This window comes from Borostomias antarcticus, assembly GCF_949987555.1.
Source record: "Borostomias antarcticus genome assembly, chromosome: 22".
NCBI lineage: Eukaryota > Metazoa > Chordata > Actinopteri > Stomiiformes > Stomiidae > Borostomias > Borostomias antarcticus.
In genome coordinates, this window is record NC_140255.1 from 4,496,365 (window position 1) to 4,511,511 (window position 15,147).

The 15,147-nt window shown below is 44.7% G+C and overlaps 3 protein-coding genes across 3 annotated transcripts; all 3 read right to left on the bottom strand.

The window, feature by feature from the left end:
- Positions 1-8,977: 8,977 nt before the first annotated feature.
- On the bottom strand, positions 8,978-9,738 carry LOC311324175 (transforming growth factor beta activator LRRC32-like; the record flags this gene model as incomplete). The annotated part of the gene is made up of 2 exons (XM_084456578.1): positions 8,978-8,986; positions 9,232-9,738. The coding sequence occupies 2 exons, from the start codon at positions 9,736-9,738 to the stop codon at positions 8,978-8,980; spliced, it is 516 nt and encodes a 171-aa protein (XP_084312704.1).
- Positions 9,739-9,763: 25 nt separating this feature from the next.
- Positions 9,764-10,848, bottom strand: LOC311324176 (transforming growth factor beta activator LRRC33-like; the record flags this gene model as incomplete). The annotated part of the gene is made up of 2 exons (XM_084456579.1): positions 9,764-9,829; positions 9,916-10,848. The coding sequence occupies 2 exons, from the start codon at positions 10,846-10,848 to the stop codon at positions 9,764-9,766; spliced, it is 999 nt and encodes a 332-aa protein (XP_084312705.1).
- A 1,575-nt stretch (positions 10,849-12,423) lies between these two features.
- Positions 12,424-14,845, bottom strand: LOC311324177 (tumor necrosis factor ligand superfamily member 13B-like; the record flags this gene model as incomplete). Its single annotated transcript, XM_084456580.1, has 5 exons — positions 12,424-12,539; positions 13,490-13,640; positions 14,181-14,293; positions 14,397-14,453; positions 14,806-14,845. 5 exons carry the CDS (start codon positions 14,843-14,845, stop codon positions 12,424-12,426), a joined length of 477 nt encoding a protein of 158 aa, XP_084312706.1.
- Positions 14,846-15,147: the final 302 nt, after the last annotated feature.

A 15,147-nucleotide genomic window follows, 5' to 3' on the forward strand; every position in this document is an offset into this window, starting at 1 on the left:
CAGGTAGCCTAAATAATACATCTATTTGAGTGACCATGTTGACTAAACATGCAGAAAAGGAACAATGAAAATGAAGTCTCCGACGCAAATTCAGGCGAGGACACGTACGTCACGCCCGGGGTGGTCAGCTGAGGTTAATCAGTCACGCATGACGCCAGCACCAGCTGACTGTAGCTGCCATAACATTGGTCAGCTCACTAGAGCGCATGTATTTAAGCTGTCAAAACATGTCATTGTTCGCGCTTGCCTTTACTGCTGGTTGTGCATTGCATGCTCGCCCCACCTCCTCCCCTGCTCCTCCTGCGTATGTCGATGTCATCTGTTGTCATCGTTGCTCTCTGTCCGGGGTAGTCTGTCTGGTATTCCACTAGCGTCGGCTAGTGGATGCCAGAGTAGCCGCTAGCTGGTCTCTGTGGCTTTCCGTGGCGAACGTGGGCCCCTACGTCTCCGAATGGCCACCCAGCGGTCCCTCCGGGCGCCATGGACGCAGAGACACTAGGCTGTATCTCCCGCGGAACCCACGAAGCGTCGGCCCGTGGGGACCAGGGACTATAATGTACAGCAGTCTTCATGTGGCACTCTTTGACGGTCTTAGTGGGCTGAGTTACCTCCGAGCGTCTTCCCGATCGCGGCCCACTCTGATCGTCATGGAGGCAGGGGGCTAGATGCCGTTCCCCCTTTCTGGCTCTCTGGGCCACGCTGGCCCAGAGGGGGGGAACACCTAGATTGCCTCCCCCTGCTAACGCGCTTTCCACGCCGGTGGAAGGCAGGGGGCCCCCCGGACAGAGCACACCGCCAAAATTCATATGCTATGTATTATGCCGCTTGTATAATAAATGTTCAAATTTGACAAAAGTGATCTCGACTGAATAAAGAGGGACGACATTGTGAGGGGTGCAGTTGGGCAATAGGCTAAATGTGCTTCTGTAACTGGGGGCAGAACTTCTGTCACGTGACCGAGGCCTCGTTTGTCATCGGCCACGTGCTTTTGATAAAACGAAGTGAGGCTGCGTTCCGAATCGCATACTTCTACTTCTTACTACCAGTACCTACTACAGCTGCCCTTAGAAAGTACGTACTTTGCAAGCAGTAGGCATCCAATTAGGACATACTACCTTGTCATAACATTGCGCCTTGAAATTAGCCCACATCCGTCGCTGTCCATAACGCGACATTCGTCTACAGCTGTCACGACTCGCACATGTGACGCACATTTCCGCTGCGCACAGGATTGTGGGTCAGAATAGCCAGAAAAGCCTGCTGGCGTGCATACTGCAAAATACGACCGGATGTAGTAGGTCATCCTGGTACTTTTGCCATACTGCATGTGGCATACTATGTATTGGGACATACTACATTCTGTTTTGGCATACTATATAGTAGGGTAGTAGGCGATTCGGAACGCAGCCCGAGTGTCGATCCGGGGCTTCGTCTGGACCCGCCCAAATACTCATCTGGACCCGCCCAAATACTCTGGACCCGCCCAAATACTCATCTGGACCCGCCAAAATACTCCATAACTACATCACTAGTGGTTGGTCAGTCCACAAAAATATAAAGGTGCTGCTGTTGTCCGCCCCTCCCCCCAGAACATTGAAAATGCTTGTAATGCTGCTTCCCAGCTCATAAGTGGTTGCAGCTATTGAGAATTCGCGCTTGTTTTAAAACTATTCGTCTACATATCCATTAGCATGGCAGCATTCAAACAATAGTTCCAAGCTAGCTAGACCAAATCCAGCACTAGCTTAAACACTACCGCAAGCCGTGAGCACACGTTCGTTAGCCGCCTAGCAGGGTTACTTTACCTGGTCGGTCAGATGCCGTAGCTCTCGGTCCAGTGCGTTCCTGAGGCTCTCCAAGACCAGCAGCTTGTACACCAGGCATCTCTTGGCTACATTGAGGGTATCTGGAGGTGGAGGAGATGGTGGTGGAGGTGGTGGTTGTTGGAGGATATCTGGTGGAGGTGGAGGAGATGGTGGTGGAGGTGGTGGGAGGATATCTGGTGGAGGTGGTGGTCGTTGGAGGAACTGTTGTCGAGGCATGATCTGTACGTGGATCAGGGCCGTTTCTAGGATTCAAATACATCAACCCCAAGTTGAGTTTGAGTTTAGTGCCAGCATAACACACGACACTAACTAGATAAATACCTAGCTAATGGTGCGTTCGTTTATAACTGGGAGGTGGCAAATTGCGACTTGCTACTAGTAATTATTAAATAAAACACTGCATGAACTCGCACTTCCTCGTCGCAAATTCGGATGTGTTTCTCAGCCCCCAGTTGCTCGAATGCACTAGATATAACTAGGTAACTGTGATATAATGGTATATAGATATAACTAGGTAACTGTGATATAATGGTATATAGATATAACTAGGTAACTGTGATATAATGGTATATAGATATAACTAGGTAACTGTGATATAATGGTATAGATATAACTAGGTAACTGTGATATAATGGTATATAGATATAACTAGGTAACTGTGATATAATGGTATATAGATATAACTAGGTAACTGTGATATAATGGTATATAGATATAACTAGGTAACTGTGATATAATGGTATATAGATTTAACTAGGTAACTGTGATATAATGGTATATAGATATAACTAGGTAACTGTGATATAATGGTATATAGCTCGAATGCACACAGGTCGGAGGTAGGTATTTTGCCACTTGCGACTTGCCACCTCCGACCACAAACGAACGCACCATAACTACATGGCTCCTTATCCACCTAAATCATTATATTTCAACCCGATAATTGCAATTACAATGTTCAAGTCGTTTCAGAGTAAAATGAATGAGTAGAGCTGCTGTCCTCTGGTTCAACCGTCTGTACGTTGCTCTCACGTCAGTGTGCCCGAAATGCAATGAAGGTACCCAGTCAGGATGACACTAGGATTTCACACTGGTTTGTCTGACAAAACAAAAAATAATTGATTTGATTAGTTATGTAGCAGCCAGCTAGTTGTGCAAACTTGGCTGTAGCTACTAAATAGCAACAACCCACCAACAAACACAGCTTGGCTACCCTTGCGCGGTCACAGAAGTTTCTGGAAATGTGTTTTGATAACTTACCTGTGTGAAAATACCGTGAATATAGGAAATACACACCACCGACCAACGTCTATCCCAATTAGCCTGCTACTACCACCGGTCACTACTGAGAGCTGTCACAACTCAGGGGGAGCCGAGTTAGCCTCGCAAAATGTCCAACTGCTAATCAGGGCCAGTGTTGGGCAGTAACGCGTTACTAGTAACGCGCTACAGTAATAATATTACTTTTTCCAGTAACGAGGGGTGTAGCTAGAGATTAGAGTTACTAATCACATTTCAGTAATAATATTACAGTTACTTGCCCCCAGAAAGCTCGCTACTGCATTACTTTTGTCATAGGCCTGCTCTGTTTATTTATTTTCGTTTTACAAAGGGTGAAATAAAGTTTTGATTTCAGATTGAAGAAGGTTCCGCTCATATCACGTCCCGTCACAAACCAGGCAAGCAGCATGACGACGTTAACATTCCATGGCTGGAAATACGCACACTATTTCGATTTCCTGGAACTGAAAGACAAGAATGTTGTCAAGTGTAAACTGTGTGTAAGTTCTACTAAGACTCTTTCTTGTGCCAGAAACACCACCTCAAATCTCAAACCGGACCGTGATGAGCACGCTGCAAAAGGTAGTCAATATGGAAAGTAATATATTACATAAGTAACTAGTTACTTTTGGCTGGGAGTAATGAGTAAAGTAACGATATTACTTTTAAAAAGGGTAATGAGTAATATATTACATTTTTTGAGTAACGAGCCCAACACTGATCAGGGCTGCGTGCAAATTAAGCAAAACTATATTAAACTTTTTTCAGTTAGCTTTGTCACCCGGGACGGATTGAATCAGCCGATTTATTCGGCAAAAAATCAACGTCAATTAGCCGATTAGAATCGCTCAGCAGGGCGCCTGTAGACCAGATGGTTAACATGTCTTTTTTGTGCGTGGCTGTAAGCCAAGAAGAGCGAATGTCGGGCTGTCCCTCTGTCCCTCTCTTCCCTTGTTCATTCATAGGCGCTAGTTGTTTCGCCGCATAATCTTCTCTGGGATTGGTAAACTTAACATCCATGACTTAGAGTCGCACTGAAACGGACGTTTGAGATCATCTAACTTCCTTGGTTTGACATATTTCCGAGAACAAGCTATGAGGGTGGGACGTATGTTAAGAGGAATTTGATTGGAACATTGACAAGTGGACGGGTTTTAAGAACTTTAGACAGATTCGATAGAAGGATAGCGTTGATTGACGGGTGGATGTCGCTAGATTATTGGCCTAAAATCTAAGGTACCTGTTGTCGTCATTGCACGTGACCTACTGTTTTCCAGGAAGTAAGAAATTATACACTTTGATATAAGATTACAACAAAAGTAGAATTTTGTAATTTTTGGGGGCATACATCGTTGAATAGGTGAACACTATGACCAATTATGTGAACCAAAATGGGACAGAATGCTTTTTTCATTTCAGTGCGACTTTAACCTAACATCACCAGTATCTAGGTAAACTAGCTGTTTCTGACAATACAATTGGTTGTTGCGGGAGGCAACGTATTTCCTCTTCAGCATCCCCATCACCAATGCTTCAGTGGAGAGAGTGTTCTCGCTCATGACGGCATGCTGGACTGACCAGAGGAACCGCTGCTCTGTGGAGCTCATAAAGTGGCAAGGTGTCCCACATTGTCCCTCACAAACATACTCCTTGTCCCACATTTGGTTTATTGGGACCTGGTCACCCTACCTGTGTGTGAAGGGCCCGTGACTGCCTCGAGTTTCCCCTGTCTTCCGCAGGCTAGGAGATTGCAGTGGAGTGGGGGGTTCTGAACAGAGCACGCCACGCACGGATGGTGTCCAGTGACTGGCTTACAGCCCCAGACTGAGTGGGGATCTTGCCACTCCACCCGCCCGCCTTTGCCTAGGCCTTTGCTTTGGGGCCTGACTTGTTTGGACTGCTGCATTGAACATTGTGCTATTTTAATTGTCTTCAATTATTTTTTAGAATAAAACTTGTTATAGCTTTTTCTTGTTGTCAGTCCACACCACTGGTTTTCAACTGCTCTCCACCCACAAAAACAAGCCTAGCCTTTTATGCCTTTGTATTATTTATACTGGTCTGGTCAACTTTAAGAGTTCCTAGGCCTTTACAAACCTAGGTGGCGTTGTCGGACAACACTGGTCACACAAGTATTATGTTAAATAAAACACTTACTCTCAATATTTGCTGAAAAAGACTTCTCTTCGTGATGCGTGTAGCCCGTTGAGTGAGTTTGTGGAACTTTGTGACTTGTGGTATTCCCGCTGCTGCTCGCTGCTGTGACATCACATTTAATTTCAAATCATGAGCGCATTTGGTCTGCAGATATAGCCTAGCCTCTCGTCACCAGTCTCTCCTCGGGGAGGAGAGCCTGGTGTCTATTAACTTCACTGCCTTAAGCCCGCCCCTTCCTTGACAGACAAACGCCTTCAGCCAATCAGCGATCAGCAAACATTTGCCAAATCAAGTTGGAAAAACGGCAAAAACGTATTTTCCACCGAGAAACTCTGCTAGTGCATACTCTTGTTCTTGTTTAAGTACTGTGATTAAGTCTATTTCTGCAATAACTGCACTTATAGCTGCGTTTATTCTTCTAACGTTAACGTTACCACTCGTTGCTTCGGGAGCCGCCATGTTTGTTTAGCGAGTGGCAGGGACACGAACCAATCAGGCGCTGCTTTCCACTGTGGTACGGAACAGCAGTTAAAACGCAGTCCCTGATTGGCCCGGTATGGTCTGGATTTTGGGATAATCGCTCTCGAGGAGGCGAAGGCCAGACCGTTCTGCATTAGTGAAACAATGTGAGCTCTTGAGAACGGGATGGTCGTACCAGGCTACGGCAGATATGCCCCGAAGCAGCCCCTAACCAATCATTTCGACTGTCAGTGTGATTGTCCGAGCCGCAACTGGTAAACAGGCGCTAAGGGGGCGTAATTGCTATGTGAATCTGGCGACTTGTGGACGGATCTGGCACAGTGTCAGCTGCTATCTGGGAAGCCTCCAAGCGAGCATGCCCGAGCACAAGCAGGAGGATGCGGAGTGCACCCACTCAGCGCCGTACGAGTTGCTCACTCCTGAGTCCAAATTCGTTAATCAGCTGCCGGCTCCAAGATTATAAATAAACTAATACCCTATTCCAAATTACAAATGTACAAATTATGAAAACTGTGTATGAACCGTGTATGATATTGCGTTGCAAGTTGTTGTGTTATGTACACTAGGTAGCCTATCCTGCTCCTGCTCCAATATGTGCCGAGGGTATACATATGTTGTGCAGTTTTTGTTCTTGCTTTGTTTTTCTTTGCTGTACTTTCACACAATTTGAAATAGCTTATTTATGGTCCATTAAGAATGTCCGAAATAAACCAAATCATTCATTCATTCATTCATTCATTCATTCATTAATTCAATCAATCATTCATTCATATATGTCATTCAGTGTTACACTGAGTGTTTTTTCCCAAAAATGTGGTAGGCCTATTCAAAGTAAAATAATGTCATTTTTTTCTGGGTGGATATATTTCTGCCAGCCTACCCATGGATATAGAAAAAAATATAAATTTTTTGAGGGAGCACTCCGCGTTGTACTGAAACATGGGACATCTTTACATCATTGACTCATTTATTTGAATCTCTGTTACAGCAGATAGTGCGCATCTCTTCAGGATGCCTCCCTCTGTTTTCAAGACTTCCAGAGTCACCCCTCTCCTGAAGAAACCATCACTTGACCTTGAGGAGAAAGGCGTCTCTGGCTCTGCACTCTCCCTGATTGCATCCTACCTGTGCCTGTATAGCTCAGGAGGTAGAGTGGGTCGTCCAATGATCGTAGGGTCGGCGGTTCGAATCCTGGCTCCTCCTGTCCACATGTCGAAGTGTCCTTGGGCAAGACACTGAACCACTAATTGCTCCCAATGAGCAGGTTAGCACCTTGCATGGCAGCTGCCGCCATTGGTGTGTGAATGGGTGAATGAGAGGCCTTCATTGTAAAGCGCTTTGGATAAAAAAGCGCTATATAAGTTCAGTCCATTCATCCTACCTGACGGGTGGCTCCTGCAGGTGGCATGGAGAGGGTCGGTGTCAGAACAACAAATTGTCAGTTCTGGGTCCTCTTCTTTTTTTCTCCTTACAGAACAGTCTCAAGGAGTTTTTGATCAATCTTTGCTTAGCCTGTTGACAGGAATACAAGTTGTTTTTGTGCATGGCTGTAAGCCAGCGCACCATAGATAGCATTTGAGATAGCATGGTTGTCACTCCCTCCCTCCGTCACGTTGTTGACCACACACACAAGAGGCAGTAGTCCCAGCACACCAAAATAAATACACTATGACACCGGATGAAGTGTCTGACTCCCATGCGGAAGGTCAGGGGTTCAAACCCTGGGGGGGAAGAATTTCTTTTTGTCACTGGTTGTTATAGAAGCTATGTAAAAATGTGGTTACCTGGTTACCTATGCCAGTTATTGAATTTATGTGCAGTAATTAAACATTTAAAATACTCCTGTTTTGAAATTATACCTATAGTATAGGTGACTCAGTAATATATTAGGCTATACTTTGCATGTATTTACCAGGTAAACATTTAGTAATTGGGGGACTATGAAACGAATGCTTACCCCAAAAGGTTCAGAGTAAGTTAATTTAGCAATAGAAATCCATAAGCCTAGGGCCAATGGGCCTAGGATATAGACAATAAACTACCGGTGGAATGGTGCAATAGCGGGAACATTTCGGATTACTAGCGGACCGCTGTCCCTGGCGCTAATAATCCGCCAGAGGTCTGCTTGCCATTCGATGTGCAAATGGCCAGGAACCCGCCAGCGGATTCAGCCAGAGGTCTGCCAGCTCGTCCATCGGGGACCCGCTGTAGGTCCGCTAGCCTTGTGTTATCTGGGTTTATTCCTTACCTTTGTCCAGAAACAGAAGTTGAACCAATTGCAGCAAAATAGCTAACATTACAGGAATCATCAGTGTAACTGCTTTAGCCACTGACTGCTACCATTAATGTTATGGAAGCTGCTGCTAGTTGTTGTGAGCTCATGAGCTAACTGTCTATCCCGCTGTTATTGTGCTGGATTAGCATTGGAAGCATTGGAACTGATGTGTCCAGGCGACAAGACCTATCTTAATTTATCAGACATTATTTCATGTCATTTAAATTCACAGCTATTTCAGTGGCATGACTAGCTTCCATCATACCAGTCCTGAACAGAAACAAGCCAGCCACGCACATAAGCCAGGCTGGACCTGGCCTGGTTTAGTTCAATCTTGGCGTTTTATGGTATTTCACTCCTCCACATCTACTTTAAACACTCAACATCAAAAACCAGAACCAGTCAGATTTTTATAAATTAATATAACTACAATATAAATGCCTGTCTCATGCCCAGGTGCGCTACTCAGTCTAAACAAATACACACTTGGGCAATTATTGGATGTTTTACGGATATGATCAATGTAACATTAAACTAGTTTGTTAGCTACCTCTAAAATGGATCTGGCTGGGATATGTTACAGTAATTCACTTGAGGCAGTAGACACAGTCTGGTAACGTATACATTTTTAAACTTTTTATTCTGTTGGTGGGTTGACATTATCTTTGTTTGAAGTACTTTCTTGGTGTCTTTTCTTGGATGGTGTCTTGCTCTTTCTTTAGCTTCTCTGTGAATTTTTAAACTATTCTATCTGAATTCTAAAAAGGGATGCATGTTCAATGAAGTTTCCTGCCGACCAGCATGTGGACAATTAGCAGTGGTAGGCCTACGGCTGGGAGAGCTTGGATTGTGATTTAAGGTCAGATATCAATGCATGTAATTCTGGTCCTTCTGGGTAGAGTTCTGGTAGAATCCTCCAGGTGTAGCGTACTCAGTATTCTCTACAGCCTGTTTTCTCTTATTTAGACTGGATGGAATCAGAGGGGGGTGTCAGCAAGCAAAACAAATCTCTCATTTCTTTCATCACACAATGGAGTCTTTTTGGCAACACATTTTCCTCACACACACAACTAATGTCAAGAACACAATCGTGACAAAGAGGATGAAGATTATAACTTGTCCAAAGCTCAGCTCTGGTGTCTTTGTATCAGACAAACAATACATTGAAGGGTTGTGTAAAAACTCTGTCAAACAAATGTTGCTTCCATTTACACTTGTAACACATTCTGATTGGTTAAGGTCTGGAATCTCCACTTTGGCTTCTTGTAGGATTGTCAGCCATGCAGTGTCACAACAGTTGAACGGGTTTCCACTGATGTACACAACACTAAGATGCATGGATATATTGGCAACCAGAGAATCATCTAAAGATGTTAAACTGTTATTCCTTATGTCCAGCTCTCTCAGAGGAGAACAGACAACACTGTTAGGGATGTCCGCTAAATTGTTGAAGGAGACGTTCAGTTGGGTCAGTGCTGTCATACAAGGCAAAGAAAAGTCTGAGTTTGTCATGTTGGTTTCACTGATACCCAGTGACTGTAGACTTCCCAGGACGCTGTCTAAAGCACCGGAACTCAGAACCATACCTCGATTCCTCTCCAGGCTGAGAGATACTAAAGGTGTTTGCTCAAACGTGTTTGGACAGATAACATCTATACTGTTTTCTTTAAGGTTTAGATGTCTCAGAGTCCTCATTTGGCTAAAGGTTACACAGGACATATCAGGAGCTATGTTTGGTTTTCTGTTAGATGACTGGTCCGTAGAAGCACAGGCTCTCACAGAGTTCTGCTGCAGGTTCAGAGTCTCTAAGCTAGGAAGGGATTGTAAAAATAAGGGGGACAAGTGTGTGATGTCATTCTTCTGCAGGTCTAAGTATCGCAGGGATGGAAATCCCACATCTCCATCCTCCGTGGCTTTATACTTGATGTCTGTCAGACAGTTCTTACTGAAGTTCAGGATCTCCAGAGACGTCAGGTAGCTCAATTTTCCTGGGAAGGACCTGAAGTGGTTGCTACTCAGGTCAATGTAAACCAAGGGCATCAGTCTCCAGGTGGAGTAGATGTCATCATTCTCTATGGCGTGTTCCGCGCCTAACATGTCGTGCATCAGGCTCCAGGTGGAGTGTACGTCATCATTCTCTACAGAGCCCACCATGTTGTGTTGCAAATGCAGCCGTTTCAAACCACTGGTCCTCGGAACAACAGGGAAGTACAGGAGATTATTGTAGCTGAGGTCCAAGATCTCAAGATTGTAAAACACCTTGTCCTCCTGTGTTATGAAGAACTGTATTGTATTTCTGCTCAGGTTCAAGAATTTCACCTGATAGAGTTTAAAGTCACAGATGTTTGCCAAGTTATTTCTGGCCAGATTCAGCGTCTCCAGTTTCCTCAAGGGTTCAAACGTTCCCTGTTCTATATCACTTATCAGATTATTCTCAAGGAAAACCGTTCTCAAACTCTTGGCCTCTGAGAAGAGTTTGGATGTGAGTTTGGTCAGACCATTGCCTGTGAGATTCAGGTGTTCTAGAAATGACTTGTTGTAAAGGTAGAGCTCCACTGCATCACCATTCAGGCTGTTCAGGGAGATATCCAGCCTCCTCAACCCATGGAGGTGCCTCAGAGCTTCTCCATTCCTCTCAACATGGTTGTTCAGATCATTCCTGGCCAGGTTCAGGTCTTCTAGTCCAGGGATGACCTGAAAGGCCTGCTCTGAGAACAGCTCCAGGTGGTTGTAGCTGAGGTCCAGTCTCTGCAGCTCAGGCAGACCCAGCAGACCCAGCTCTCTGAGGAGGTTGTGAGACAGGTCCAGTCCTCTCAGACATGGATCCATCCCCCCAGGAACAGATGAGAGGTTCTGGTGTCGCCAAGACTGGGGAAAGCAATATATATGTTCATGGGTAAATGTACAAATAAAGAATTTATTCATACAATTTACTGTATGTCATACTAGGCATACATAGGAACATAATGCAAGCTTATAAAAATGCTGTAGAGCTGATATTTCCATTTATGTCCGCTTGTACAAAACAAATCAGCCTTTACAGAACCTTTTTTTAAAATGTCTGCAGAGATCCTACCTGTTGGTGTTGATCTGACATCCCATGGCTTGTGCAGATGGGAGAGAGAGACCAGAGGAGCGAGAGAGACCAGAGGAGCGAGAGAGGACTGGGTGTGTGTCCCATCAGCATTATGCTGTTGCTGCTGAGACCACTCTGCCTGACTGCATGCATGCGCAGCCATATATAGCTGTCTGTCATGAAAAACAGTAGAGGGGAGAGAAGCTGTGGACACCAGATATGCTGTTGTTGACTTTTTATTCACTTAAACACCCTAGTCATGAGTGTCACTAGTGAGACAGCACATGACATGCTGTCTCACTAGTAGATATGGACCCTAACAGGCGAGAACTTGTAGAATCTTGTTTATGTCATATTGTATTTTGTTTCCCTTTATAAGTGGAATTGAGGTTGGGAATTATAAGCCATATTTTTGAGAAATTTATTTATTTCATGACAAGGTTTTACATGGCAAATTACAATACCCATTCAAATGGAAACGGGAAAAGGAAATATTTGTATTATCACTATTGTTGTGTCATCTTCATTGAGTGATATTATTTCAGCCAAACCGAAAACCTCTCTTACACAGCAAGTACATTCATGTTTGTTTGTTTATTCCTGCAATACGGAAAGCTTTCTAAAATAGCCAGGGAGAACAAAGGGGTCACCAGGGAGGAGGAGGGAAGGGAACGACGGACGCCCTCATTGAGGTTACAAACACACAAACAAACAGTGATGACGGGAGGGATGCAGCAGAACGCACACACACACACACACACACACACACACACACACACACACACACACACACACACACACACACGGGCATGAGAGGAGACGGTTAGTAGTTAGGACAGGACTGAAGGCTACCTGCATACAGACGTGACGAGAGACACTGCTATTATCATACTGCTCTGCTATCACATTCTAGGAGACGATTAGGAAAAATAAATGTTTCTAAAAGAACATTTGGAGAAGTTAGATGACATCAACTGCATTCATTATTTCACCATTCATGGTTCAGATGTATTGCTATATGGGCAGTTGTTTTAATAACTCGCTCTGCTATCTTGCCTCATCCTAGAGTTGTATGACTTCCACCAGGGCCCATATCTTTCCTGCTGTCACCATATCAGCCTATCAGCTGTCTCCAGCCGGCAGGAAGTCCTAACCCAAACCCTGACCCTGCCTGCATGGAGTCGGCCTCTCATCCTGCTGATAGCTACTCTCTTCTCTCTAAGTATCTCCTATCACAAGAGCACTGGACCAACAGCGTGTTCTCTAGTCCGCTGTGACAGGACAGGACCCGCCTCCTCTTTCCTGGTGCTGTGTATCCCCAGTGAGCCTCAGCTCAGCTGCATGATCCCAAAAAAGGTGGAGTCTGCATCCATGGAGACCTGTGCCTGGGGTCGGTTTGGGATGACTAGCTCCAGCTCATCTCTCTGTTCCAGTTTCACTATGCCTGAGGAGCAAGAGAACATTACACAGATGTATTTCTATATGAGAGAAGAGGGTAGATTCACATAACACCATATACAGAAGGGGCCTACTGTACGTTATGCAGGCATTATACTCCAGCAACCCCACTACTAGCCTCTGAGCCCAGGTTCGAGGGGTTACCTGAGTGTAGCAGGTGCTGGAACAGTTGTTCTGGGACATCTCCAGTTCAGAATACTGTACTGTACCATATTGTACTGTACTTTACTGTACACTGTACAGTTCTATACCTGCAGTATATAGTCTGGTTCTGGGGCATCTCCACAGTATATACTATACTTTACTAGAGACTATACTGTATACTGTACTGTGCTACTACACCTGCAGTGTACCAGAGCCCTGAGGTGAGCATGAAAGATTGTGGTCGACACTCCTACCCTGGACACAAACTCTTTGAACAACTCCCCTCCAGCAGGAGGCCGCGTTCCATCAGGACCAAAACCTTGTGGCACAAGAATAGTTTCTTCCTGATTGCAGCTGGCCTCATCAACAAGGCCTGGGACCCCCACTGACACTGACTGGTATCCTGACCCAAACAGTATATGGTATTTATTCTAATGACATTACACTATGTATTTTTATTGTATTATTTTGTACGTTATTGTATTGTATGTATTGCATTTGTATTGTATTTGCCACTTATGTTATTGTGTTTTTGCACTGGCTTGTTTTATCCTCGCATTATGTTCAATGTTATTCCCTGTCAGACCAAAGCAAATTCATTGTACTATGTGAAAACCTACTTGGCAATAAACCTGTTTCTGATTCTGATTGGAACAGTAGTTCTGGGGCATCTCCAGTGCAGTTTTAGCCTGATATCCGAGAGAATTGTCAGACGAGTCAACTTTGGCAGATTCGAGCATCTGGACCTAGGCTTGTGCAGTATATACTATATGAAACTGTGCTATACTATACCTGCAGTGTAGCAGGTGTTGGCACAGTTGTTCTGGGGCATCTCCTGCAGACAGCGCAGCAGCTCTGTCCATCTCTGACCTGTCTCTATCTCACCAGAACCACGGCTCCGTACAATATAACCCATTATGGTACTTGGGCTCTGGAAAAGAACCTGACAGAAAAACACAGGAACATTGAAACAAAGAAGCTATCCGTTATATAAACTCCCACAGAACTTGACAGGGAAACACAGGAACATTGACACAGAGAAGCTACCAGTTATATAAACTACCATAGGTTAGATTGTTTGCAGAAGCCTAGTCAACTAGAGGTATCTGAGTTAACACGCAATGTGTTTTTACCAGACTGATTGATTGATTGATTGATTTGATTTATTTTTAAGACAGGGACAAGGTACAGTAGACATTTACCCTATAGAATAGGGAGAGATGCACTGTACAAGGTTATAGCTAAACAGCTAATTTCCACCCGCAGTCCCTGGACAAACAAAGACCTGGGTCAAATACATTGAGGTGTATTTATTCATTCACTTGAGTTTGCTATTTTGGGACTGCTGTGCTGTCCCCATTTACACTGATGTCATTGTACAAACCCCCACACTTTTTTTTAATTTTTATATTATACTAAATTGCAGATTGTGTGTGAACCAGGTCTGGTTGTCATGGCATTACTTCGGAGTGTACCACAGTACCTGTCCAAACACCATGTAGTCGCCATCCTCCTGCACCAGGATCCTGTTCCCCTGACGGGACACGGCTGCTCCCTGCTGCACGGCCACTGTCCAGGGGATGACTGTCACGTTGCCTGGGAGACGTCACATCACATTCATGTCGGTGATGGAAGTTATAATCACAGGTCAACGTTGACTCTCTGCATACTGAGGAGGAATTCAGTTCAGTTACTTTACCTCTCAGAAACGGTTGCTTCTCAGCATTGGCTGACAGCTGCAGAAATGACCACTGAGCTGATGAGAACAAAATAAGTTCACAAGAGTTCATAAGAGTTCTCTCATACAGTATAACCCATGGCTCAGACATTTGCTGCACTAAACTCACACCTACATCGACAACCCCCTTCTTCCCGTTTGATTCGTCGGACGGATGATTTCGGTCGACTCAGTGTGGCCTTCTGGGGGTTTGAGGAAGCACTCGGCCTTGTTTTCTAAGAGCAAACACTAGTCAGTCATCTTATATGGCAGTAGAAGTAGTGCCAACTTCATGACAAGACTATGGAGCAAATAATCCTTTGCAGACCACAGCATATTTTTTCACATACTGGCCTTGTTGTGGATACTATCCCTGGTAATATCCCGTCACTCAGCTTCTCTGGATCTGGCTTCTTCAACCTGAATGACATGTGTCCTTTGAGTCCCCTGAAATCCTCCTCTAAAATGCCAACTCTATACAATAGGACACAGCTGAGACCTAGTGTCAGTGTGGCCACTAGTAATAAAACACTGTAATGCATTGTAAAGCTTTGAAGAGCGATCAGCAGTGTCTCTGACTGGAGGTTGCCTTTAGTTCACTCCGGAAACTCAAAACCTTCAGTTTCAAAATTAGATTGTAAAAATTGGGAAGTGTCTCTCTCTCTCTCACACACACACACACACACACACACACACACGCACGCACGCACGCACACACACACACACACTCTCA